This window comes from Hippocampus bargibanti, linkage group LG09 (assembly GCF_051943395.1).
Source record: "Hippocampus bargibanti isolate YZ-2025 linkage group LG09, ASM5194339v1, whole genome shotgun sequence".
Taxonomy (NCBI): Eukaryota; Metazoa; Chordata; class Actinopteri; order Syngnathiformes; family Syngnathidae; genus Hippocampus; species Hippocampus bargibanti.
Genome location: NC_142742.1, coordinates 8,733,960 through 8,760,204, shown reverse-complemented (window position 1 = coordinate 8,760,204; position 26,245 = coordinate 8,733,960). Strand labels below are relative to the sequence as shown.

At 39.1% G+C, this 26,245-nt stretch overlaps 3 protein-coding genes and 2 non-coding genes across 5 annotated transcripts; all 5 read right to left on the bottom strand.

Annotated features, from left to right (window-relative positions):
- Positions 1-1,236: 1,236 nt before the first annotated feature.
- Positions 1,237-6,722, bottom strand: rpl13a (ribosomal protein L13a). The gene is made up of 7 exons (XM_089005000.1): positions 6,643-6,722; positions 5,928-6,000; positions 5,665-5,730; positions 4,627-4,728; positions 1,923-2,008; positions 1,677-1,736; positions 1,237-1,489 (listed from the first exon to the last, which is right to left on the bottom strand). The coding sequence occupies exons 1-7, from the start codon at positions 6,661-6,663 to the stop codon at positions 1,280-1,282; spliced, it is 618 nt and encodes a 205-aa protein (XP_088861126.1). The 5' UTR covers positions 6,664-6,722; the 3' UTR covers positions 1,237-1,279.
- LOC148893563 (small nucleolar RNA Z195/SNORD33/SNORD32 family) lies at positions 4,800-4,880 on the bottom strand. The gene has a single exon (XR_016116116.1). It is a non-coding gene; the product is annotated as a small nucleolar RNA Z195/SNORD33/SNORD32 family (small nucleolar RNA).
- LOC148893562 (small nucleolar RNA Z195/SNORD33/SNORD32 family) lies at positions 5,800-5,880 on the bottom strand. Its single transcript, XR_016116115.1, has one exon. It is a non-coding gene; the product is annotated as a small nucleolar RNA Z195/SNORD33/SNORD32 family (small nucleolar RNA).
- Positions 6,723-7,750: 1,028 nt separating the features above from the next.
- On the bottom strand, positions 7,751-10,889 carry atp5if1b (ATP synthase inhibitory factor subunit 1b). The gene is made up of 3 exons (XM_089004297.1): positions 10,754-10,889; positions 8,420-8,532; positions 7,751-8,135 (listed from the first exon to the last, which is right to left on the bottom strand). The coding sequence occupies exons 1-3, from the start codon at positions 10,820-10,822 to the stop codon at positions 7,994-7,996; spliced, it is 324 nt and encodes a 107-aa protein (XP_088860423.1). The 5' UTR covers positions 10,823-10,889; the 3' UTR covers positions 7,751-7,993.
- An 831-nt stretch (positions 10,890-11,720) lies between these two features.
- On the bottom strand, positions 11,721-26,173 carry zmpste24 (zinc metallopeptidase, STE24 homolog). The gene is made up of 9 exons (XM_089004709.1): positions 25,787-26,173; positions 24,240-24,386; positions 23,943-24,146; positions 22,641-22,793; positions 20,381-20,522; positions 20,128-20,303; positions 18,248-18,352; positions 17,551-17,694; positions 11,721-15,441 (listed from the first exon to the last, which is right to left on the bottom strand). The coding sequence occupies exons 1-9, from the start codon at positions 25,895-25,897 to the stop codon at positions 15,217-15,219; spliced, it is 1,407 nt and encodes a 468-aa protein (XP_088860835.1). The 5' UTR covers positions 25,898-26,173; the 3' UTR covers positions 11,721-15,216.
- Positions 26,174-26,245: the final 72 nt, after the last annotated feature.

The window sequence follows — 26,245 nt, the reverse complement described above, 5'->3', positions numbered from 1 at the left end:
AGATCAAGTTCTTTATACAGCGATTGATACCTTGGTTTACGAACTTAATTGGTTCTCAGTGTGTAAGGCAAAAAGTGTGTATTCCAAACATTAATTTCCCACAGGAAAAGATTAAAATTCCATTCCCAGGTGCCCATAAAACAATTTTCTACTTTGTACTTAAGCCGTCAACTTCACAAAAACTACTTTATTTTATGTATAATAAATGTGCTATTGTATTGTAATTAAAGGAATAAGGAAAAAAAATAATTACCTTTGTGATGGTCGTTGATGGCTTGATGGAATGGAGTGGTCGGTTTCGTCAGCATTAAAAACATGAGGAACGTAGCCTTCTTCCACCTTCTTGAGGAATGGTTCCCTGTAAGCTTTGGCAGCTTTGTCAGGACTGGCTGCCTCACCATGACGAATGACACTATGAATCTCTGTACGACACTTAAAAGTTCTCGAACAATCCGTGGCTAGCCTTGAAATTATTGGATGACGAACTTCCAGGTCACCATCTTGAGGAATGATGCCTTGTAGGTACTTTCACTGCGGTAATTTTACCTAGTTCATCATCAATTGCATTCCGTTTAGCTGGGTTGATAGCATTTTGCATCAAGGATACAGATGGCTTGTGCAGTGCCTGATTGATGGGATATTTTAACCTTGCAGTCTACACTCAGCCTTTGAACTATCAATAAAGTTGCAACAGGTCCAAATCTTAGTTTTGTATGCATTTTCTCACTCTCTGTCGTCAACCCATCTATTTTTATTTGCAGCTGTAAACCCCCCTTCACTCCTGCGTTCGTTGCGTGACCAATCACGTTCGGCTTTAACTGAAGACAGGGGGTGGGGAAAAGTGGTCAAAAAGTCAGCTGCCATTTCCTTGTTAGAATGGGCTCGTTCGCTCGCGAATGACATCACGAGGTATCACTGTACATACGTTACTACCTCACTTTCCATACGACACTACCTCACTTTACATACAGAAATTACATGTATTGTCTGTTGTCAATTGTATGTCTTTTTTAGCCACGTTATTCGTGCCTTGCATGTCTTGCACGCTGGGTCCGAGAGGACATTAATTTCATCTGTGCTGTATGTCATGCATATTAGCATATTTGACAATAAAGCTGACTGACTTTTGTACTTTGATTATGGGTGACACAAACTCAAATATCACCACCAAGTAAATTAACACCAACCACAACCACGTGCGCGTCATTCATCTTTCTCGCAATTAAAGAACCAAACTTTATTATAAACATTGAATTTGTTTATTGGCCAGTAAATTGACTCAGATAAGAATTCCGTACTGTTTGAGAACATCTGTATACTTTGCAATTTTGCTCTCAACGTTCTTCGTGGCCACTTTGGTCAGCCTGGTGGTAGCCTTTTTCTTGTTGTAGCGCATCTTGGCCTTCTCTTTCCTCTTCTCCTCCAGCGTGGCTGTGATGGCCTGGTACTTCCAGCCAACCTCGTGAGCCAAACGTCCCAAGAGGGCGAACTGTGTAAGAAACACGAATATGTTGACATTGCAACTAACGTGCCGGTTTAGATTTAAAGTCCACATGTTTCCAGTTCAATTTCGTAGTCAGATCCGTAAAGTGGGTTGTCATCAATGCGTTGATCAGATTTCTGATCATCAGTATAGACGCCCGGTCATCATAAGGAAGGGGCTCAATGCGACTCACCTTACGAGTGGGCTTCAGGCGCACAATCTTAAGAGCGGCTGGGACCACCATGCGTTTTCTCTGAATTGGGGGAAAGGGAGTCAAAAATGAAATAACAAAAGATACCGAGAAGGCCAAACATTTTGAGGGCGGCATATCTCAGATTTTGTTTTCATTTCAAACCTCAGTCAAACAAGGTTAGGTAAGGTTAAATGGCATCATTGACAGACATTCCGAAGCAGGGCCCACAACGGGCAGAGACGTCACCTTGTCGTACGGCGGGGGGATGCCGTCAAACACCTTCAGCTTTTCCAGAGCAGCCTGACCTCGCTTGGTTTTGTGGGGCAGCATGCCTAGGCGGAACAGTTGTTTCACATTAATACAACTCAAGGTTTAAAAAAAAAATGGCAGCAATGTTTCCCCAAGCACACCTTCCACATTACTCAAAAGCAGATCCGACATGAGAAATTGCACAGTGGAGCTTCCACTTTAGAACAATGACATTTTGGGACCGTTGTGTCCATTTTTCACTTTAAAGGACAACCGACGCCCCCGGGCAAGTTGTGTCCAAGTTACGAAACTTGTAAAATCACTTCAAATGACTTCTACTGAGTGTATTTTACAAAGATTCCACAGCATATAGCTATATTTTACGTTTTAAGACTTGCGCTGAATATTCAGGAAGTCTTGTTTTCGAGTTGATGACGATGCCTGACGTGACGTCACGTCTGGAACGCCCCTGACCGAGAAAGTGACACACAACATTTTGGGTACTTTGTTTAGTCTGAAAACATTGTTTTGATCCGTGTTGATGGCAACATTCTGAAACTTGGCATCTCCAAGGTCATTTTGAAGTAGTTTTGGGACACTAACTCATTTTTATTGGTGTTTGCATTTGACTAAAAATATCAGCCCGTGTGTTTTGGGTGTTTTAGATGCTATAAAACATTTCTCTGATGTCAGTTAGGAAACAAAAAAATGGTGTTGGTTGTCCTTTAAAGGCTCCCACAACCCACCCCCCTTTCACCAACTCTCCAAAGTGAAAAACAGGATAATCTCAAAATTACTTTTCCATGCTCGTAATGGGAATAATAAAAATAATAAATTTATTTATAAGCGCCTTTCAGGGCTCCCAAGGACACAATCACAAAACAGGGACATAAATAAAATCAGATACAATTATTAATAACAAGAAAAAAAACTATACAGAAAATGTGATTATGCTTTCTGCAACATATGTAATAATAACAATATTTCATTTCTAAGCGCCTTTCAAAACTATCAAGCTTGAGTTACAATCTCTGGATAAGTTTTGCCGTGGGTGAGCAGCGGCAGCCACACGCGCGAGCATTCACTCAACCCGCAAGTAACTCAAATAGATAGAAAGCTAGCTAATAGATAGTTAGCGAGATACATAGACAGCCAGACCACTAATAGATAGCTAGATAGATATCTAGCCCACTACTAGGTAGCTATCTATTTAGCTGGCCAGCCAGTTAGACTGCTAATAGATAGCTAATAGCTAGCTCATAGCTAGCTAATAACAATAATAATACATTTCATTTCTAAGCGCCTTTCAAAACTAGTCAGAATAAGCTTGGCGATCTTTAAAATTATATTGTTCATACTTTACTGAACATGCTAATATCATAAGCTGCAAGTTATTATCCATTTAACTTATTCACTGCAAGACATGTATAAATGTGTCCACACGAGTGCCAGGGTTTTGGTCATTGTCACTTGAATTGCAGGATATTGAATTTTAGGACTACATAAACATATAGTACAATGTTAGAAACCTTATAATTCTCTTCTTTCACCAGAAAAAAAGTATTACAGTAAAGTCTCGTTATATCGATATCGGTTATAACGATAGTACCGCTTATTACGATATTATTTTCATTTCCCTTGCACATTTCTAGTCTTTTTATGTATAATTAGTACCGTTTAGTACGATAATCCGGTTATTACGGTGCTCCTTTTCATCCCCCGCCGGCCATTTTTGTTGTTTACATCGATATATCCGTCGCGCCATTGGTCAACTTGGTCACGTGTCTTGTTACGTGAGCAGCTCTCCCGAGCAGACGCCATTTTCAGACGGCAGCTCGTGTGTATCAGACGTATTCAGCCACTCTCGAACGTCATGTAAGTTATGTAAACGTTGCAGTTTTGGTTTTTCATCCATGTACAGTATTTAATTGTGTTGCATCCAGATATCTTTATTGTTTGCAACAATCACTGTTTTTCATATGATTGTACATGCTGGCGTTCGTGGCTTCGTGTGAATAGAACTTGACGATTTAGCATTGGTTGGTTGCATTTTTGAAAGGAAATAGTCAGTAAAAAGTGTAAAGACGTTTTTATTTTATGCACAACTTGATTTTTCACTTCACTACTGTACAAAAAACATGTTAGATACGCAATCCATGAACCCAATGATGAAATAATTCCTAAATTATATGGGTCTGGAGTTATACACATCTGTGCTTGCCTGTGACTGCGAAGTGTCCTTGAGAGCCTTGAAAGCCGCTTGAAATAAAATTTATTATTATATGAGCTTGAAATGAGAGTGGCTGTCCAAAATATAACGCAATACATGCATATTGGTTTATATAGCGCTTTAAGAACAGCTGAAGCTGTAACAAAGCGCTAATATGGAAAAGGGAAATACTGCCCCCTTGTGGAAAAGAAACATTTCCAGAGGCCATGGCCAGCGCTTTATTGGCACCCAAGCATAAAAAAACAAAACCCGAACAAATTCAGGATGGCGCTCTACGCCATCTTTTCAGTTCCCGAGTAAATTTGCGACTGGCGATGAATGAGTTCATTACGACATGACAGTAAATAAAGGTATAATATGTAATGTCAGATACAAATTTCATCTTTTGATACTCCAATTGTTGTTTTTTTTTTAAATCACATTAGGGGTAAGTGGATTTTGATCATCATTTTGCACTGTCTTAGGTCTCACCTCTGACCGTCCTCCAGAAGATCCTGCTGGGGGCTCTGAAGTGGTACGGTCCACGAGAGGGGTTGGTGTTCATCCTCTTGCGCAGGAAAGCCAGGTACTTCACTGCAATAATCAAACATTGGGCAATAAGACAATATTCCTAACGTTGTGGGATACCCTTTATGTGTAATGTATGCGCCTCAGATGGTAGTGCATGAAGTAATTCCATTGTCATTTAAAACTCAAACTTGATTTTCCAAATCATCATTGGCACATTTGAATAATCTGAACTCGGGCTGTTTCCCCTCATTGCACATGCTGAAAATGTTATGGGAACATAAAGCAGTTATCCATATCTGTCAACCTGTACGTTTTTGCCATACAAAGTATGTTTATTATGCATTTTAAGACATGTATGACGCACAAGAAAATCTGTTCGGAAAAACGCAAATTTGTCAATTATGGGTACCATCCAGTATACACCGACTATCGCGAAAGGGGAAATCAATTACGTCAAACGAGTTCGCCGCGGTAACCTCTCTCTGTATCGTTTTTTTCATTGCCGGGGGATTTCCCATTGCATCATTCCGATCACACGTTAACAAAGCGAAGGCAGAGCAGTAGGCCTACATTACAACATAGTTCTTAATTTTCTTATGATACAATGATCAAGTCGCAATGGCCGAACCTGAATTAAAACGCAGAAAAGTTGAATGGAAGAAGCAAGCATCACAAAGAGTGGGAGAAAATGTCAGGATGATGCGAGGGATTGATACAAGCTTCGAAGAAAGGTGTGGAATATTCATATTGTGTTGCTTTCAAAAAAGACGTGAAAGTAGCTGCCTCCGGTTAACATGTTAAACTACATAAACACATTTGAAAAAAAATATGGTGTGTACGATTATTTTATTTTTAAGGGAAAATACGACAGTTTGTAAGGACATGGAGCCGTGGAGGTTGACAGGTATGGTTATCTCTTGAAACAGTTTAAATGTAACAAATGTAGTCAAAATGAAGAGAACAGCCATTAAATTGTTTTTTTTTTTTTGAGTTACTTACGTTTGTTACGGTAAAAATTTCCAGAGATGTTGATGCCTTCACACCGGACCACCACAACTTTGTGTCCTTTAAAATGGAAAAAAAGACTTATGAGATACCCCTCAAAAGATCGATAAAACTTGTAACTTGTGACGTTTCGTCTCAGATGGTAGTGCATGTTAGTTTTTTCATGGTCGTGAAACTCAACCAAGGGTGAAAATAATCATCACTGACAGTAAATCAACATAACTTTAAAAAGTGATAGCGATTACCAAAACACATACCGAGCAAGGTCTGCTTTGCAACGATGGCAGCCAGCCGACCAAGCAGATGGCCCCTGCCATCTATTAGCAGAAGCTGCAAAATTGAATATTGAGAGGTAAGTTCGACCACAAATCAAAAGAATTCAAATAGATCACGGGAAAATAAAACAACCAATTGATCACGGAGAGGCCACGAGCAGCCACATGTGCGTTAGTTTGACAAAGTGAAATATGACAGAGCAGCCCCGCCTGCTTAAGTTTGACAAAGTTAAATATGACAAATTTATGAAGCCGTGAAAAAATGTGAAATGCATTTTAACTGCAGTATTTATTTTCTCATATGACCACATGGTTGCTTTACCAGTTACGCGTCCAATCAACCATTCCAACAAAATCATCGTCGACACGTTCCATATGTGAATAAGGCCACAAATTGTGAAATCATGTTTTCTTTTCATAGTTAACCAGTCAAAAATAAAAATTTCAACTTCAATGCAAGCGAGCTAGCTAGCAGCTAATCGCGTTGGCGAGTAAAGCTGCCATGATGGAAGACAGGTCCACTCGGAGACGCAAGCCGACACAGAAAAGCTTTTAACTGCATTTTGTTATAGCATTAACCCCATTTCCACCGTGGGATACAGTAAAATCTATACATTTACAGAAACGATTAGTTAACGTAAAAACTACTGCAGAAACATGTGGAAAATAAGAATATCGCCCTTTGGCTTGTGCCTACCTTATTGAAGCGGTCCGCCATGACGTGCGAAAAGAAAGAAATACGGGGTCGCCGGTCGTAAAAGACACGGGCAAACGGAAGTGACGTTCCATAGGCGTTCTCGTTGGATAGTGTTGAAAAAGTTTTAGCGCCACACGTGGACAAATGCAAATGGTGCATAATGTAGACCACGTCAAAAAATGCGAACGAAAAATAGCAATATTTGTGGATTTTTATAAAGTAATTGATTGTCATGTTTAATTATGTTTGTCTAACTTTATGACTGCTTTATTTCCTGTCTAGTATAGTTGTCCATGTTCAGCGCTTTGTTACAGCTTTAGCTGTTGTTAAATACTGTTAATTACAGTAAATAAATCATGTAATGAAATATATATGTATTTAATTTTAAAATATACATGTTTTATATCAGTTTTCATGTATAATAATTAAATTAATCAATAAACGAGACAAAAAACATGACATTTAATTGTCGGATTTCAGGGGAAAATAGGTAAATGCATGCTTTAATTACATAACTGTACTAAAGTTTACTTTTCTTCTTCTTTTCTGGTGTACAAGGCGCGCCCATAAGCCATCATTTTCTTCAAAAGCTGACCCTGCCCCTTTTACGCAGGCGCAACTTATATGTGAAGTAACTTTGAGCCACAACAGGTCTGGCAACTACTGTCAGTAGCCACCCACTCCATTTCCCCCTGTCGAAGTAGTGCGTGATCCCAGCCTGTACTTATGTGGCGTGCCTTATATTTGGAAAACTTTGATATTTATGTCTCACATTTGGATTTTTTTTTGTCATTCATTGAAGGTGCGCGTTATACTGCAGTGCGCCTTATATCCGGAAAAAGTTTGAAAACGCCCCATTCATTGGGGGTGTGCATTGAACTCCAGTGCACCAGAAAATACGGTACTATAAAGGTATTTGTGGCATTGCCTACCTAAACTCTAAAGTTAACAGAAAATGAGATATAGTATGCATTCCAAATTATGCCTTCAAAAAAGATGGAAACTATTTTAAAGTTTTTATATTTTCATGGATGTACTGTACTTTAGAGAACAATACTGCGTGGATGTGTAATGCATAATGAATAATTAAATATTAAAAGAGACAAACTTATTTGTCACACATGTTTATTTGCCTTTTGAAATATACAACAGTTCCTTCAAAACAACATTTGTTTTGTGAACTGTTGCCAGTGCTTTTAAAAAACAATTGACCACACAATCATGCTTTGCCAGTAATGCAATTCTACTCTGAGATGGTGAGTGGCAGAAGAACACAATTGGAGAATATATGTATTTTTTTTTAAATACAATAAAGCCTTGATTAAACATATCTGGCGGTAGCTTGTTTTGATTAGTCGTCGTGCTTCAGCTTCCTGATTTTCCCTTTGTGACGGTCAATCTCTCGCTGCAGACGCTCAATCTCTTTTTTGTGGTGATCGATTTCCTCCTGGTGGTGTTGTTTCAATGCTGCCAGCTGCTCCTGCTCCTTGCGCCTTGTGTGGAGATAGAACACAATATCAAAATTTCTGACTTGAAATCTTTACTGTTAAACGACCCCCATAAAACAAGTCATCAAAAGTATATTTTTGTAATTACTGTATACAACCTGATTAATTGGTTCTTAGAATGTTATTTCATTATCCCAACGCCCCGCCCCCCACCACCACCACTCTACTCAACAGGCCACATCGCAAAAGATCTCTCACAACTGAAGTTTTGTCTCAAAACATTGGGTCAGGCAATGGCGTTCAAGTCCAGTGAAAGAGAAAACACCTACTTAAAGTACATTTCCTCCTCAGCCGCTTGTTTCTTTCCCATGGCTCCACCGGCTTCTCTGATGGAGCCGCCTGCTCCGCCACCTTTTCCTGCACCTTTACCGAGCTCTCCGAGCTGCAATATGAACATCAACGCAGTTAATACATTTTGAATAGCGAATAAGTGACAAAAAAAAAGCCTTTTCTTCATTCAAAGCCTTCATTCATTCATGCTTATAGTATATGGCTACCAAGATTATTCAGACGAAGACATGACCTATATTGCAAAATAACGGACTTCAATAAAATACAGTAAAGTCTCGTTATATCGATATTCAAGGGAGTCCGAAAAAATATCGATATAACCGGGACTATCGATATATCCGATCCTGCGTCGAACTGCATTAAACAAAAGCCGCCAAAAGAGGGCAGCCAAGCGCCATATAAGAAACGGAGCTGGCCATTAGCTCCGTTTTTTTGGGGGTGAGAGATGTTCCCCCAATGTTGCCTCAAAATGGCACATATAATTCTTTAATGATTGTAAACATGTATGCTTTAATCTTCAGAACTACAGTGTATTTGAAACATATTCATAACTGGATGTGTAACAAGAAAGCATATTATCCGAATCTGAAACCATTGTTTGGATTCACAAGCAATGCAAGACGTCTTGGTGTGAAATCATTTTTATTTGCATTTGAATAAAAAGTGACATCGGCTGTCCTTTAATACACAGTATGGAATGTTAATAATTTTCAAAATCATCGCGCTTCAGCAGACAAAACAAGAAACATTGTTGCAAAAAACGATTGCATTCATATACAGTACAGTGGGCATGTACATAACACAACAGGGAAACTGCAACGCTTACATCTTACTGTATTATGTATACCATTTAAAAAAGTCATCAATCTTCTTCTGCTTCCCATTTTTACCTTTTAACACAAACACTTCAATCTCGTCTGCTACACACGAGCTAGCGTCTGAAAATGAAAATGGCTCTGCTACACGGGTGCTGGGCACGTAACCAAGTCACCTGACCAAGTCGACCAATGGCGCGACTGATGGCGTGACACGTGACAAAGTCACACGGCCAAGTCGACCAATAGCGCGACCGATGGTGGCTCACGTAACAAGACACGTGACCAAGTTGACCAATGGCGCGACGGATATATCGATATAAACAACAAAAATGGCCGGAGGGGGATGAAAAAGAGCACCGTAATAACCGGATTATTGTAATAACCGGGTATCGTACTAAACGGTACTAATTATACATAAAAAGACTAGAAATGTGCAAGGGAAATGAAAATAGTATCGTAATAAGCGGTATATCGAATATAAATCGATATAACCGATATCGATATAACGAGACTTTACTGTAACTAAATGAGGAATGTTGCTTAATTTCAACAAAATTATCCATCACTATAATGGGTAATTTACTAGGCAATGTGTTTGAAACTAATAAATATATAGAGTTAGCCTTAAAAGAACTTTTTCTAATAATAAAAAATAATTACTAACTACACCTAAAGACTTGTGTTAATTCTTATTTTGAGCTCAATTCACTCCCAAAAACACAAATTGCATACAAATGATAAACTGTTTTTTTTGTTGTTGTTTTTTTTTTGGGGGGGGGGGATATAGGAACAAGTCAGAAAAATATAGGTAGAGGTATCTTAAATAGATTAGTGGCTTTCATCTATCTATCGATCTATGCTGTCATTGTCTGATGACAAGCTAAACATGCAATGCCCTTCTACTGGGCGACAGAAAGTACAATTTGGCTCACCAGCAGTTGAAATCATACAACAGAATAAAAGCCCCGATTTCGCACACCAAATGAGTATGTGCATTTGCATCTAAATTGAGATGGGATCATTCTGTTTTTAATAAACAGTGCTGTATAATCATTATTTTCGTGACACGTTAGTTTGTGGATATGCCAGACGTTTGTTTCTCAGATGTGACATGTAAGCTGTGGCTCAAACTGTTTATTTGGGAAACATTGTGGTAGAGGTCAAGAGTTCATGTGTCAGAATGGGGAAATGTAGCCATTCTATATTGTAACAGACACGGTTAAATTTACTTTGTAATCAAAAGAGACACATATTCACATGCCAATTAGGCTGTTAATCGAACGCAATGCATTTTAAAAGCGAACGTTATAACGCCAATTATTTGTATTTTTAGCTTATATTCATGCAAATAACACCTGGTTATCAAGCTATCATAGCGTGCTAGGAAAACTATGGAGCTAATGTTTACTCATTTGGAATCACCCTAAAAATGGCATTATAGTGCCGGAATCCGGTGCTATGCAGAGGAGCTCGGTCCGGAGGACATGTTTTTACCTGGTCGGATGCCATTCTTTGCTGTAAAGCGAAAAAACTGCGGATGTTGGGCCTCAAGAACCTCGCCATGTTAGCTAATTTGACTGGCGAATGGCAATGACAGCAGAAACACTTCCTGAGTGTTTGTCCTTGTCCGTAAATACATACAGCCAGAGGACGGTGCCATTGGTTCCCAAATAGAGGGGATATATTTCACGTAATACATTATTTTCCGGATGACGAAGCAAAAATGTCTCAGGTTATTGAAATAAATTGAATAAATAAATTGAAACAAATTACATTAACAATTATACTCTGTTGGTGGGTGCGGGTTAATTTTCGCGTGCGATATATCAATTGATCACAATATCGCCCCCATTTTACGCAATGGAACGTCTCAAAATAAAAGCATGAACCTGCGCGCGCACGTACACGTCGAGCTAAAGTTAAGGTCAACAGTCGTTTATCGACGTTTTTCATCATTGCATTACATGCCCTAATAACAGTATTACCAATCTACTGAAGTTGGTTTAGTTTTGTTTTTATTTAATTTATTTGTATTTCATTTCATTTTCATGGCACAGTGAACAGGACATTTCATATACTGAAGTGCAAGAATTGTAACACGTTTTAGAAATATGATTATTTTATTTGTGTATCTTCTGTTTTGATGTCCAATGTACTTAATCATGTGAGCATGTTTCCCTTTTTCTAAAAAAAATAAAGTTTAATAACAAAAAAAAATTGCGAACGATTGGGTGACTTTTATTGGTCTCACATTGGAGAAAGCACTAATTCACAGCAGCAAAGTTCCGAAATTTATTATTTATGCCTAATTTAACTAATCCACGTTCAAAAAACGTGTGGCGTGTATGTTTATTTGTCCGGGTATCCCCTGTGATTGGCTGGCAACTGAAAAGATATAAGCAAATCATTTTTGCTTGTTCGACTAGCGATGCCTGGCTAAAGACCAAACAGAGCACACACTGCAGCAAGTCAAGTCTAACGTCTGCTGGATGCACGTATGTCAATTGCTTTCTTCCTCCAACCAAGGCTGCAGTCCTCATAAAGTACCTCAACCCTACCCAGAAGTTTTATCATTTACCGAACCCGCTTGCACAAAGCAACACACGGTGTCAGAATTGTTATTGGAGACAAGAGAACTTGGAATGGAAGATTCCACGGAAGAAAAAGAAAGTGAAGAACACGAAATTGAGCACAAACACTGGCAGAAAACTGCAAAAATGGAAGCGTTGAATCCACCCACAGCTCTGCAGTTAACAGGTAACGTGGCTGAAAACTGGAACAGATTCAAGCAACGTTTTGAACTGTATTTGTCTACGATTGGAGCGGATGAAAGGAGTGCGAAGATGAAAGCATCTATGTTTTTGCACGTCGCGGGAGAGGAAGCTCTAGAAGTGTACAATAGCTTCACGTTTGCTGCCGAGGATGACAAAATGAAGCTTCCAAAAATAATGGAAAAGTTCGAACTGTACTGCATTCCGAAACGCAATGTGACGTTTGAAAGGCACAGATTCTTAACATGTGTCCAGACGGTTGGAGAAACGATCGACCAATATGCAAATGAGCTGAGAGACAGATCAAAGACATGTGAGTTTGGTGGATTAACAGAATCACTGATCAAATACAGAATAGTATATGGCATTACCAATGTTCAACTGAGAGAAATGCTACTCAGAGAATCGGATCTGGACCTGCAGAAAGCCTTAGCACTGTGTAGAGCCGCTGAGGCTTTGAAATCACAGGCAAATGATGCTAGCTGCAACGTGGAAGCAGTGGAAATAAATGCAGACACTATATACAAAAAGAAGACTGCTGATGTGAAAGCAGGAGTGAGACAACAAAACAAACATAAGTTGTCCATCCAAAAATCGTGTACTCGTTGTGGTACGCAACATCCCTCGAAGCAGTGTCCAGCATATGGGAAAATATGCAAAAACTGCGAAAAAGTTAACCACTATGCTCGTTGCTGTAAGAGCCAAGAAAAGCGAAGCATGGTAGGAGGTGTAACGGTTTAATGGGATGATTACATTCATGGGAAAATGTATACCCAACCTGCCAGAGAAGATGGCCCCACTGAGACAACTCACTGAGAAGAACATAGAATGGCAATGGAATCATGAGCACGAGATCTTCTCAAAGAACCAGCCATAGAAAGTCAACACACAGAGACAGTTGGAACAGTCCGTCTACTAAGACAACTCGAATTCCAGGACATTCTATCCGAAAATCCTCCAGGAAAATGAAACCACCCGAGAGACTGATTGAAACCATGTAACGTGTTTTCCTTAGTGATTATGTAGTGAAACGATTATGTGAATGTTTCGTTTATTTCATCTGTGCTGTATGTCATGCATATTAGCATATTTGATAATAAAGCTGACTTTGACTTTATTGTTGAACATTTTGGAAATACTTTATTCAAGTCCAAATGTGTTAATTACTTGGAGCACAAGGGGTTTGGTGCTATAATTAAATTCACCAGTTAAAAGTAAATAATTAAATTAAGAAAGGGAGATGTAATATGAGGAAATCATATTTGCTTGTTCGACTAGCGATGCCTGGCTATAGACCAAAGAGAGCATGCGATGCAGCGAGTCAGGTCCAAGTAAATTGCTTTCTCCTCCCGACCACGACGGCAGTCCGAATAAAGAACCTCAACTCTATCCAGAAGTTGTATCATTTACTGAAACCGCTTACACAAATCACACCAGTTCAGGGTGTCCCCCTACTTGGTGAACTATACTTCGTGCACCCCTGTACTATATAATACATTTTATTTCATCCACTTTTTAATATAAACATATCCTAATCGTTAGGATACTTAACTCATTCACTGCCAGATGTTCAAAAATATGTCCACTCCAGTGCTGGGGTTTTTGTTATTTTCACTCAAATTGCAGGACCCACAAAATATTGAGTTTTAGGACTACATAATCATTCAATGCAGCGTAAGAAACCTAAGACTCTCTTCATTCATCAGAAAAAAAGTTAATTCCTAAGTTATATGGGTCTGGTGTTGAGCTTGAAATGAGGGCGGCTGTCCAAAATACAATGCAATGCATACATATTGGTTTATATAGCGCTTTAACAACAGCTGAAGCTGTAACAAAGCGCTAATGTGGAAAAAGGGAAATACTGCCCCCTCGTGGAAGGAAGAAAATTGCCAGAGGTCTGACCGGCGCTTTATCGGCACCCCTACAAGCAAAAACAAAACCTAAACAAGTTCGGGAATGGCGCTCCACATCACATTTTTCAATTCAGGTGGTAGCAAATGATTTTTAGAGCAAAGGTGTCAAAACTCATAGTTCTGTTTTTTCTTGAAGGGTCAACGCAAAAGCTCAACCTTATTTATTACCCATGACGAGTTGACATTTTGGTACAGATTTCAACAAGGATGATGAAAGTTGACACACGATTTGCCCCTGCGGTGCACATAAAGCCATGTGGCGGGCTGGATCTGACCCCCGGGCCTTGACTTTGATACATCATTTACAGTGAATTAGCATTAAAGCAGCTCGTGTATTTAGTTTTTCTACTTTCATTCTTTTCATCACTTTGCTGCTGTGAAATGTAAATTTCTCCACTGCGAGACTAATAAAGGCAAATCCAATCCAATCCAAAGGCTTGGAGTTGTTTTATTGAGCATAGCGATGGCCTTGAAACCTGTCTTAAGAAGCCTCACCCCTCCCCCACCCCAGAAACAACCCTTATAAACACATTGCCAGGCAATCTGGGTTCATTCAAGAAAACCGCATACAACGTAAACCTCAAAACCACATTCATATTTTTTTTCTCTTTTCCACAAATCGACACACTAATGCACTGTAACACATTATACATTGGACCCCGTTAGCAAACAGGTGCATGAGAAGAACAGTTCCGTTCTCCAAAGAAAATCCTAAATCAAGTCAAATTCAGATGCAAATGAAAATGTCAGCACTGCTGTGTCTCTAACGGGTCAAGTATCAGAACAAAGAGGCACATTTTAAAAAAACATACACAATGGCCCACTTTTTTTTAAAACTGGGAACTTAAGTATTATTAATCATCTTGATTTGGTTGAAGAATCACTTAAATTTTTGTGACCTGTGGGTCTGAAGCCGTCACACATACCATGCCACGTCTAGCTTGAAGTTGATTGGCTATCCAACGATACATAACCCACTCAGGGATGACGCCTGTCCTACAAGTTCTTTCTACTGAGCCAATCTGCCAAACATGATTTGGACAGTGACAAACTTCAATTTCACAGACGTTGACCACACTGCGCCATTCAAGTTATTTTGGCTGCCTTACGCTGATGTTTTACAATTTAAAACAAACGTGAATCATTAAATGAATTGACTAAAACAGGATGAAATAAGATTCGGGAGGGGCGGGAGTTGTCACAGGGCCAGTAGGTGTTTCCGGAGGCCCTTTGGAGGAAGCAGCGGTCGCCGCCGCTCCCAATGACAGCGCCGTCAGTCCTGCTTGACGTTGCCCAGCGCTCTGAGGCGCTCCAACAGGGGCGGGTGCGAGTAGTGCCACATGGAGTAGAGCCAGTCGGCCACAGGGAAGCCCAGGTTGTCCTTATTCAGCTTGATGAGGGACGAGTAGAGCTCAGAGGCTTTACCCATGTTGCGCGCAAAAGCGTCTGCTTGGAACTCAAACCTGCGGCTCAGGACCGTCAGGCAGAAGGACAGAAGCTGCAATGACAAAATATAAATATGGAAATGACAGCGTTCATTATCTATTTTATCATTGTCAACCTCGCAACACTACAGTTTTAAGTGATTTTTATTTAGTTTTTTGCAATTTACACAGTATCGATGAGAAGGTTTCTTCAGCCGTCATCTGTACAAAAGTGAAGGTTTCGGACGTTTCGCCTCCTATCCAAGAGGCTTCGTCAGCGAACTAAAGTCTGACTGGTCGTATCGGCCCCATTTATATATCCGTAAAAGGGATCCCTTTAGGGATATATAAATGGGGCCGATACGACCAGCCTCTTGGATAGGAGGCGAAACGTCCGAAACCTTCACTTTTGTACAGATGACGGCTGAAGAAACCTTCTCATCGATGGACCACTCCTGTACGACTGAGAGCTTACACAGACGAATTTACACAGTATACAAAGTACAAACTGAATGCCTTTGGCCTCGAACGTTAAAGAGGTAGCTGGTTTGCGTAAACCTCAAAACATAAGAAAAAAGCCCACAATAAAGAATAAAATCATTGAACGGCCCCTCCCCATGGATGCATCTGGGTAATTGTTTGAAAAGGGGGCCAAATTCTATAATGTGTCCCGATTGTGCTATATTGCCAAAATATACAAAACTGTTAGAAATGAACCAAAATACATTAATTGGAGCATGATATTTCTACATTATAAAACAATATATAAAACGAGAATGTTTGTTTGCTGCCTGTTTTAATGCATTTCAGAGTTTTACTCCTGCTCCATATTGAAAACATCTGCCATCTTTGATGTAAATACTGCAATGCACCATGGGTAAATGAATATTCGATTAGCCATTTCGGCAGTTTCCGGTGGGTCATGGAAATACCCCAGATTTCCTCTACTTTGGAGTGCACTGAAACAAATGCAAGCTGATTACGGCCAGATGTAGGTAAGGCAAGATGGCAGATGACAAAAGTTAAAACCTCTGAAGGAAAACAAATAGTTTTCAATTGTCGTTTAAAGGACAATCGACATCACTATTTTGTTTCCTAACTGACATCAGAAAAACGTTTTATAGCATCTAAAATACCCAAAACACACAGTATGATATTTTTAGTCAAATGCAAAACACCAATAAAAATGACTTAAAGTATCCAAAAACTACTTCAAATTGAACCCGGAAGTGGCCAGTTTCATAAGGTCCCGCCCCCTTGTTCGTGGTGTCACACCAAGACGTCTTGCCTTGCTCGAGAATCAAAACAACGGCTTCAGATTCGGAAAACATGCTTTCTTGTTACTCATCCACTTATGAATAATGATTCAAATAGTTCTGAAGAGGAAAGCATACATGTTTGCAATCGATTAAATAACTTATTCCGGTCATTTTGATGCATCTGGAGAGAAATGTAGTGACAAAAAAGGCAGAAGAGGACGACAAAGCTCCATGTAAATTGTCTCCTGGGACGTTTTGTAAGCAAACATCAAATACACTATAGAAATCTTGGCGCAACACACAACGATTCACCATCGCGTTATTTATGTGTTTTCCTTCTAATTTTGCCATCAACATGGATCAACACGAGGTCCCCAGACCAAACAAGTACAGCAAAATACATTGACGTGATGGAAGGACCGCTACAATGCATCTTTTTTACGGTCAACGGAGGTCCTTTAGTGACGTCAGTACGGACTCGTCACCAACTCAAAAACAAGACTTCCAGAACATTCAGCGCGAGTCTTAAAACGTAAAATATAGCTATTTGCGGTGGGATCTTTGTAAAATACGCTCAGTGGAAGTCATTTGAAGCTATTTTACAAATTATGGACACAACTTGTCCGGAGACGTCGGTTGTCCTTTAACTAAATGTATTTCTTTAGCTATTATAAGTATGTCATATGTGGCGCAGATCATGTAGCAATATGCGCTAATCGTAATCGACTTGCGCCGGTGTAGGCGCAGTGGAGTTCCACAGTTGCGCTAGTGGCTGTGAAAAAGCATAAATGGCGCAAGGGTGGGGCCCAGATGCATATCCCTGCCTCCCTATGTGTGTACTAAATTTGTGTTTAAAGCATGTGGGAAAGTTAAAATTCTGATTACAACTGCAAAATTAAATGAGGATTTCTTTGACGGTCACACCTCGTTATATGGAGAAAAGATGAACTGGAAGATAATCATCAAGCCGATGAGAGTGGGCTGGCTATCATTGAAGCCAAATGCCACAAACAATTCCTTACGTCCAATGAGGGCGGCAAACAGTGAGAAACACAGGAAGGAATTCATCTGGAAGGAGTAACCGAGAGAGTGGATGTTAATGGCAAGTTTAAACATGGCAATCCAAAAAAGGAATGTAAGATGTAATGTACATTTCTCCACTGCGAGACTAATCAAGGTAAATCCAATCCAATGCAATCCAATCCTAATAGTATATATGCCCGCCTGACAGTGAAATAGCATTTTCACTTGTTCGAAAGATAAACACTGAGTACATAAAAAGCATGGCAGAGGACACTCTACTTTCTTATTTGCATGTGAAAATAAATTATGATGGGGAATGCTATCAACTGAACCAATCAAATGAATTGTTGCACACAGCACAGAAAAAAAGCCACAATGCTCTTCAACAAAGAACATACTTGATTATTGCTGGAAATATGTTGTAACTTGTTAAAAGTATTAATGTTTACATGTGAAATTTTGTTAATAAAATTGCGCAATGAAATATCACACACGCATATGGTTTTCTTTCTCAGTAAGGAAAAATTGAACCGTTAGTATGGTCACAGTCTCTCGCAGGTTGACAGGTATGATATAAAAAGAAGTGAAAAAAAATCACCTGACTGATGACAATGTTTTTCACGGTATGACCGAGTTTCCAGTGACCCAGCTCGTGACCCAAAACGGCAAGGATCTCTTGGTTGTTGCACCCTTGTTTCTTGTGCTGTAAGATTGTCCGAAAGTTACTGTGTGTAAACTGAAAATACTAGCATAAAACACAAACGCTCAGTGAGTTGATCAATTTTGAATGGCAGGCGGCTGTGAGGGTGCGTTGACAAATTTCTTGTGTGAATACAGACGCTCCTCAACTTACTAACGAGATAAGTTTCCGAACGGTCGTTCGTAAGGTGAATTTGTTCCTAAGTTGCTTCAGTGCTATATTTTGTATGGAATGTATGTTTAATGCTTATTATATAAGTACGTTTAAGGAATGTATAAGTAACCTGTATTGGTTTGCACTGAAAAATAATAATCATACATTTCATTTATCAGCGCCTTTCAAAACTCTCAAGGTCACTTTACACTCACAGGATCAGTTTTTCTGTGACAAAAATAAACTTGTAATAAAATATATGCTCATGTACAACTGGAGAGAATACTACATACGTTATGACAAAACGTTTAACATTTAGCTTGTAGTAGAGGTGCACATTCCACCATGACGTCCATGATCCACTAGTGAAAAGGATGCTTTTATCATCTCCTCTTTCATCTAGAACTGCTTCACGTAACAAAGAGGCTAAAGAAAGTGCTTAAGAATGAATGACTGTCTGTGTCTTTGTGTTGACATATTTAGTTTTTTGTTCTTTTCACTTCAAGATGGCGCAGTGAGAGTGGCTGCCTTTCCAGCAGCTCTAGTATGTTGTTTTTCTACTTCTATCTTTCCTTTCATAACTTTGCTGCTGTAAAATGTAAATTTCTCCACTGCAAGACAAATAAAGGTAAATTTTGAATGGCAGGTGGCTGTGAGGGTGCGTGTGAATACAGACGCTCCCCAACTTAGGAACAAGATACGTTTCAAACGGTCGTTCGTTAGGTGAATGCGTTCGTAAGTTACTTCAGTGCTATATTTTGTTTGGAATGCATGTTTAAGGTTTGCATAAGTATGTTTTAGGCTTGTATAAGTAACCTGTATTGGTTTGTACTGAAAAATAAACATTTCATAAAATATATGCCCTATAAAGATATGTACATTTACAACTGGAGTGAATACTACGTATCTTACTACAAAAATGTTTATATGTAACGTTGTTCATAACTTGAATGTTCGTAAGTAGGGGAGTGCCTGTATGTCACATTGTTAGGGGAGGGGGAAAAATTAGGAGGAAAAAAATGTGGCAAAACAAACCACATCACATGACTTTCTTCTCTTATTGGATGCAAGAATGCAAGCAGGAAGAGTTGATTTGCTGCACAGATGAGTAAATATAAAAATAATTCTCCACCCTGAGTCAAAAAGATGTGCAGGTGAAAGGACGAAAATTCTCCATGATAGAGTGCTTATGCACATTAGTAAACATATTACGTTATGTTTAGCTTAGTACATACTATGATTATTGCATGTTTAATTTAGTTTACATAGCATTATCAAGCTTATTAGTTCAATAGTCCAATTTCAGTCTAAGGCCCTCCCACCCAACACTGAGTTGTTCGTAGCCGATTGAACGGAAGATCGACTTGTCCGCAACTGATTGGTCAACAGACTGTCGCGGTATTCTTTAAACTAAGCCTGAAGAGGCAGGCGGTGGTTCTTCTTTTGTCCAGCTCCAACTAGAGATGTTTCTCTCGATTGTTACTGAATAAAGTAGTTTTTGCTGTGTACCAACTATCGACTCAAATGGCATTTCATCAAGAAACTCGAAGAACTCCGAACCAGACGAAGATAAATGAATTTAACCCAACACTCCATTCTCACAAAAATGTTTAAAGTGTCGTAACCTTTGGCTTGGCTTTGGATTCGGGGTTGACATCGACATTTTCTGGTTGCTCAGGTTTTGCCTCATCTCCCTTGTTGAGGGGCGAATAGTCCTCCAGCAGCGTATCAAACAGCACAATCCGCTTGTTCTTAAAGAAGCCGTAGAAGTACGCGTTGCTGTGTGAAGACCGTTTGGAACCTGGAATCATGGGCCACATTTCAAAATTGCAGTTGCAGTACAAAACGGCTCACGGTTTTCCGTTGTCATCCGTATACCTTCGACGACGTAAACCTTTGTGAGAGGGAAACTAATACTATTGGCCATGGCCTCGATCTCCGTCTTCAGCTCCCCATCAGGTAAAGGTGTGAATTTGTCAAACAGAGGAGCGATGTAATCGGCGTAGATGGTCACGAGGACCTGAGAACAGAAAGACAGCAGCAAGTTCGCAAGACAACAAATGATCCTCAATAGTGGTAGGCCCACTTAGCTACCGCTGTACAGACGCTCCTTGACTTTTTTATATTTGGTGGCTTCGAAATTTTTTTCATACAAATTTCTATTTTATTGTCATGCGCTGCCGCATTAGTGTTGGTAAACACCACACTCGCATTTACCTCGCCATTGTAGCATAGCTGCCAACATTTGAAACTAGAAAAGCGTAGTAATACGCTGGGGCTCAGGGACTGTAGGTCGGTCCAGGACAAAGTCCTGGTTAGGGGGTCAAATAATTTTTAACATTACAGCTACTTAAAATGAGGCTAAAAACACCATACAAATATTGATCAATGTCGAAGATATACGTGTGAAAAAACACAGATATTTCAATCATGAAAATATCATGTTTGCTACTATTTTGAGAAAACAAAACTGAAATATTTTATAATCAACCAAACATTTAATAATCTTGTTTGAAAAATACAATGAATTGTAAGACATTGTTAGTAACTTCAAATATGCACATCTAACCTATCCAATGGGTTGACAAAAATAGCCACCAACAATGTCCAATTTGAAAGAAAACTACATTTAACATTCAGTACTGTTCACATCAATGAATAATAAACATGTTGACTTTTCATAGGTACATTAAGTATACAGGAAACACTTTTTGTACTAAAGAGATATCTAAGAGGTTATACTCTTCAAAGGCCAAAAATGCACACAAAAAAGTGTGTTAAAAAAGAATATAAAGTGCATTATAAGGTGCACAATGACGGGTTTACCACCTCTGAAAGCAAACATACAGCCCAATGTAATAATTAGGTACCAAAGATTGTTAAAATAAATGACTTACAATTGATATGAATCATATCAAATCACATCTTTCATCGCTATAAATTATTTTTGAGATCAGCTGAGATTCACAAAATGAAGCTATCTAATGATACTAAAGTCAAATGATACAGAACTGATAAGTTCAAATGTAATGTTTATGTTGAAGGAATTGTTTTGGATTGGATTGGATTTGCCTTTATTAGTCTGGCAGTGGAGAAATGTACATTTCACAGCAGCAAAGTGATGAAAGGAATGAAAGTAGAGGAAAAAAATACATGACCTGCTGGAAAGGCAGCCACTTTCGCGGCGCCGTCTTTAGTGTTAATAACAAAAAAAAAACTAAATATCAAATAATATGACAACAATACAAATGTAAATTTCTCCATTGTGAGACTAATAAAGGCAAATCCAATTCAATCCAATCCAAACAAACAGAGAGTCATTCATTCTTAAGCACTTTCTGTACCCTCTTTTGTTACATGAAGCAGTTCTAGATGAAAGATGAGAGGATCAAAGCGTCTTTCCACCAGTGGATCAGGGACATCATGGAGGAATGTGCACGTCGACTACAAGCTAAATGTTGAAAGCAAACACGCAGCTGTAGCATCCAATTACGAAAAGAGATTGTCTCACACAAATCCGCTTCAATTCCAAGACGCAAAGGCTCCACATACGCATCGCATTTGATCACATTTTATGCAGTTTATACTGAACGTTAGTCCTTATTAAACCACATTTGCTTATTCAATAAAATACCTCACTGTGTACTGTATAAAATAAAGTCTGTCGCTATATCCAGTTGAAAAATCTTGATGACACACACTGCAGTTCGCGTCATTTTCACCTTTTCTTGACCGAAGTATAACACCTGGAAATGCTTGGGAGTATTCCTCACGAAACGACTGTAGTTTTCTTATGTCACACTTTTTCTTGCTGTTTCTCTGGTAGATGCCATTACGTGACAATGATATTTCAGCAAAGACCCGTAGTATGCGCATGCACAATTCATCTAAAGGAAACCAACAGCTGGCACTGTGCCGATCACCTGTTCTAAATTTAAAAACCGTAATTTTCATTATTAATAAACCGTCACCCGGAATGGGACAATGAAAACTGTACTCATTATGGCAAAACCGGAGTAGTTGGCAGGTATGTTGTAGGAACGTACTTCAATCGTAAAGCAAGGCCCCTTTTTCTGTCTTTCATTTATAGCAAAGGCCCCCAATGGTGTCGTCACGTTGTAAAAGTCCAGCGACTCACCAGAGAAACAGCCAGTGTGAAGAGCCAAGCATAGATGAAGAAGTAATCGCCCCCAATCTTAATGATGTAGAGAAGCAGTGAGGTGACAGGCAGCAGGATACACTGAGTCACGGCAAACTTCTTTACGGCGTCTTTGATGAAGAACCCCAGTGTCTATTGATGAGATATAATCATTAGAAAAGGGGTCAAATAACCAACAATCAGAATCAGAATCATCTTTATTAACAAGTATGTAGAACACACAAGGAATTTGTTTCAGGTAGAACACGCTGCACTAGTATCATCATCAAAAAATTGCAAAGAGGCACTATACAGTTCTATCAAGTTGTACAAGTTGGAATCAACCAAATATTTGTGGAAAAGCAAAAAATTAAATAAAAAATACTCAGCACTAGAAGTATTTTATTTCGACTTTTTATTTCCTGATTCAAATTAACCAAGTTATTCAATTAATCGTTTACGATTAGTTTGTTCAACCTGAACTCATTCGCTCCCATTCCCGAATTTATTCAGGAATTGAAAAGTGTGACGTGGAGTGCCATTCCCGAATTTGTTCGGGTTTTGTTTTTTTCTTGCAGGGTGCCGATAAAGCGCTGGTCAGACCTCTGGCAAAAGGGCAGCCTTTGCCTTTTGTCCATGTTAGTGCTTTGTTACAAGCTTCAACTGTTGTTAAAGCGCTATATAAATCAATATGTATGTATAGTATTTTGTACAGCCACCGTCATTTTAGGCTAAGATAATATGACTGAGGAAATAACTTTTTGTCTGACGAAAGAAAATAGTCTAAAGATCCTCTAATAGTCTTTTTTTCAGCCTGGGAAAGCAAATCACATACCATGATGCTTGCTAACATTCGAACCAAAATTTCATATTTTTGGATGTAAACCACAATAACAGAACACTTCTTGACTTCAGATTTGAAAACTAGTTATTCGTTAATTTGTTGTGCGCTCTATATGTAATATGTGGAGGGGATTTAACATTCTAATGGCTTCCCCAAATTCATAACAGATCTCAAGAGGAAACCATAACTACGATGTGGCCCGCGGCAAAAAATGACTTTGACACTGCTGGTCTAAGGTTTCTTATGCTGAATTGAATGTTTATGTCGTCCTAAAACTCAATATTCTGTGGGTCCTGCTTTTGAGTGAAAATGACAAAAACCCTGGCACTGGAGTGGACACATGTTTGCACATTGTCTGGCAGTGAATGAGTCAAATATTATACATTATCCACAATAGGGGGCAATAAAAAAAATTACATTTTGTTATCTTTCCTCATTGTCTTTCGGACAAAGATTACCTGCTGGTTGAAGCCATGCTTCTCTTCAATGACAAATGTGTTGTACAAACTCCAGGGAAGGCCAGTTAAAGCAGTGAACAGGGTGGCGAGAGACAGAAACGCAAGAGAATGCGTGATCTCATACTCCTGGCCAAATCCTAAGCGTTTTGTCGCAGCGCCTGCAATTTCCCAGAGCAAAGGAATCCCTCCCAGGATCAGGATCAGCTTTAACATGAAGAGTGTACAAGAAGCACAAATTATTGAAAAATCACGCCACCAAATTACATGAATAATAACCATTGCTTGTGAGAACATTACCGTTCCTTCTGTCTCTGAATAGAGACCAGACCAAAAACTAAAGTTGCTTTTATCCAGCTGATAAAGTCGGGACTTCTCAAATGTTTCCGAATCTATTATCTTTCCAAGCTCTTTCGGCACACGTGTTGTGGACCTGTATATCCTTCGCTGAATGAATGACAGAGAGAGAGTGAATAGTATCAGAGCATCATTTATGGTACGTTGATACTTCAGTTGAAAAAAAAACCACTGTTAAACAATAAGATTAGAATTAGATAGCTATAAATCAGACACACATACACAAACACACACGCTGAAAAAAAATTCTGGATTTTTTTTTTACATACCTTGCATCGCTGTCACATCGTTTTACAGTACTGCCAACTTGTCATCAATTGTGCAATTATTGCATATTAGTTGACCTAGTTATTCCCTATTAACTCATTCACTGCCATTCACAAAATTATTCAGGAATAGAAAATATGACAGAGCGCCATTCATGTATTTGTTCGGGTTTTGTTTTTTCTTGTTTGGGTGTCGATAAAGCGCGAGCCATGGCCTCTGGCAATGCTTTTTTTCATTCGCACAAGGGGGCAGCATTTACTTTTTTCCATGTTAACACTTTGTACCAGCTTCAGCTGTCGTTAAAGCCCTATATAAATCAATATGTATGTATTGCTTTGTCTTTTGGACAGCCACCCTCATTTCAAGCTCATGTAACTCCAGACCCATATAATTTAGGAATCAACTTTTTTTCTGATTAAAGAAAATCATACATGTTAAGTTTCAGAAATCATATATCAGGAGATTTTCATACTTGTGACTCTGTGGTGCGTGTTAAAATAATGTGATCGTTACAAAACTGTAAATTAGAAATAAACAAAACACAAAACTGCCATTGTTGTTTATTTATACATTCAATTAGTATAGAATATTTTTAGGTTTTTTACATTTTCTTTTGCTTCACCTTGCAAATGAATTGACTGTATTGTGTCAACAGAGAGTATTGTGGTCAAAATCCCGAACAAATCGTGAGACTGAACATGTATGGAAGAGAGTCTAAGCCAGGGGTGTCAGTCATTTTTTGCCGCGGGCCACATTGTAGTTATGGTTTCCTCTCGAGGGCCGTTATGAATTTGGGGAACCCATTCGAATGTTTAAATCCCTTCAAATATTACATATCGAGCACACAGCAAATTAATGAATAACTCGTTTTCCAATCTGAAGTCAAGAATAATGACTTTTATTGCGGTTGACATCCAAAAATATGAAATTTTGGCTCAGATTTTAGCAATCATCATGGAATTTAACAAGTTTGATTTGCTTTCGCGGGCCGAAAAAAATGATGTGGCGGGACGAATTTGGCCCGCGGGCCTTGACTTTGACACCTTAGACTCTAAGGTGTCTAACACTGTATTGAATGTCTATGTAGTCCTAAAACGCAATATTCTGTGGGTCCTGGAATTCGAGTGACAATGACAAAAAGCTGGCAGTAGAGTGGACACATTTTTGCACATTGTCATTTTTGCACATTAATATTTCGATTTTATGAATAAGTACCGACTTACCTGTCTGTGTGCAAGATATGCCTCCCATAGATACACTGTCCACGAAAATCCTAAAACAGCATAAAATATCTGTTTCTCTACGGGCAGCTCACTTATCCAGCCGCTCACCATATTTTCTCGATTTTTTTCGAAAACAAAAAATATGGAACCGCTTTAATAGCTAAACAGGCTAACAGCAACGTTAGTGATCCTTCAACCCGGTTCGGAACGAACACACAAATTTTACACACAACGGCTGGTACTCGTCTGAAAATGGATAGCTTTTTCAAACGTCAAATCGACCCAAAACAGACGAAAACGTGCACTGAAAGTTTATTCTAAGCCGCCATCGTAAATGAAGATACTTCCACAGTTCATGAGAGCGGAGTCAGTTCAACTGCATAAAAGATCCGGAAAGGAACAACTGGCGTGAACGCCTTTCCACATCCGGTATACTGAACGCGTACAAAAAAACGTCCT

Bases quoted from the DNA above. Each gene is read 5' to 3' on its own strand.
- rpl13a (XM_089005000.1), bottom strand. From the start codon at position 6,663: ATGGCGGACCGCTTCAATAAG. The intron at 6,001-6,642 runs GTAGGCACAAGC...TCAATTTTGCAG, and splicing joins TGGCGGACCGCTTCAATAAG to CTTCTGCTAATAGATGGCAG. The intron at 5,731-5,927 runs GTATGTGTTTTG...TCCATTTTAAAG, and splicing joins TGCAAAGCAGACCTTGCTCG to GACACAAAGTTGTGGTGGTC.
- atp5if1b (XM_089004297.1), bottom strand. From the start codon at position 10,822: ATGGCGAGGTTCTTGAGGCCCAACATCCGCAGTTTTTTCGCTTTACAG. The intron at 8,533-10,753 runs GTAAAAACATGT...TTCATATTGCAG, and splicing joins AAAGAATGGCATCCGACCAG to CTCGGAGAGCTCGGTAAAGG. The intron at 8,136-8,419 runs GTAGGTGTTTTC...TCTCCACACAAG, and splicing joins GAGGAGGAAATGTACTTTAA to GCGCAAGGAGCAGGAGCAGC.
- zmpste24 (XM_089004709.1), bottom strand. From the start codon at position 25,897: ATGGTGAGCGGCTGGATAAGTGAGCTGCCCGTAGAGAAACAGATATTT. The intron at 24,387-25,786 runs GTAAGTCGGTAC...TCATTCATTCAG, and splicing joins CATATCTTGCACACAGACAG to CGAAGGATATACAGGTCCAC. The intron at 22,794-23,942 runs GTAATCTTTGTC...TCTCATCAATAG, and splicing joins AGCATGGCTTCAACCAGCAG to ACACTGGGGTTCTTCATCAA.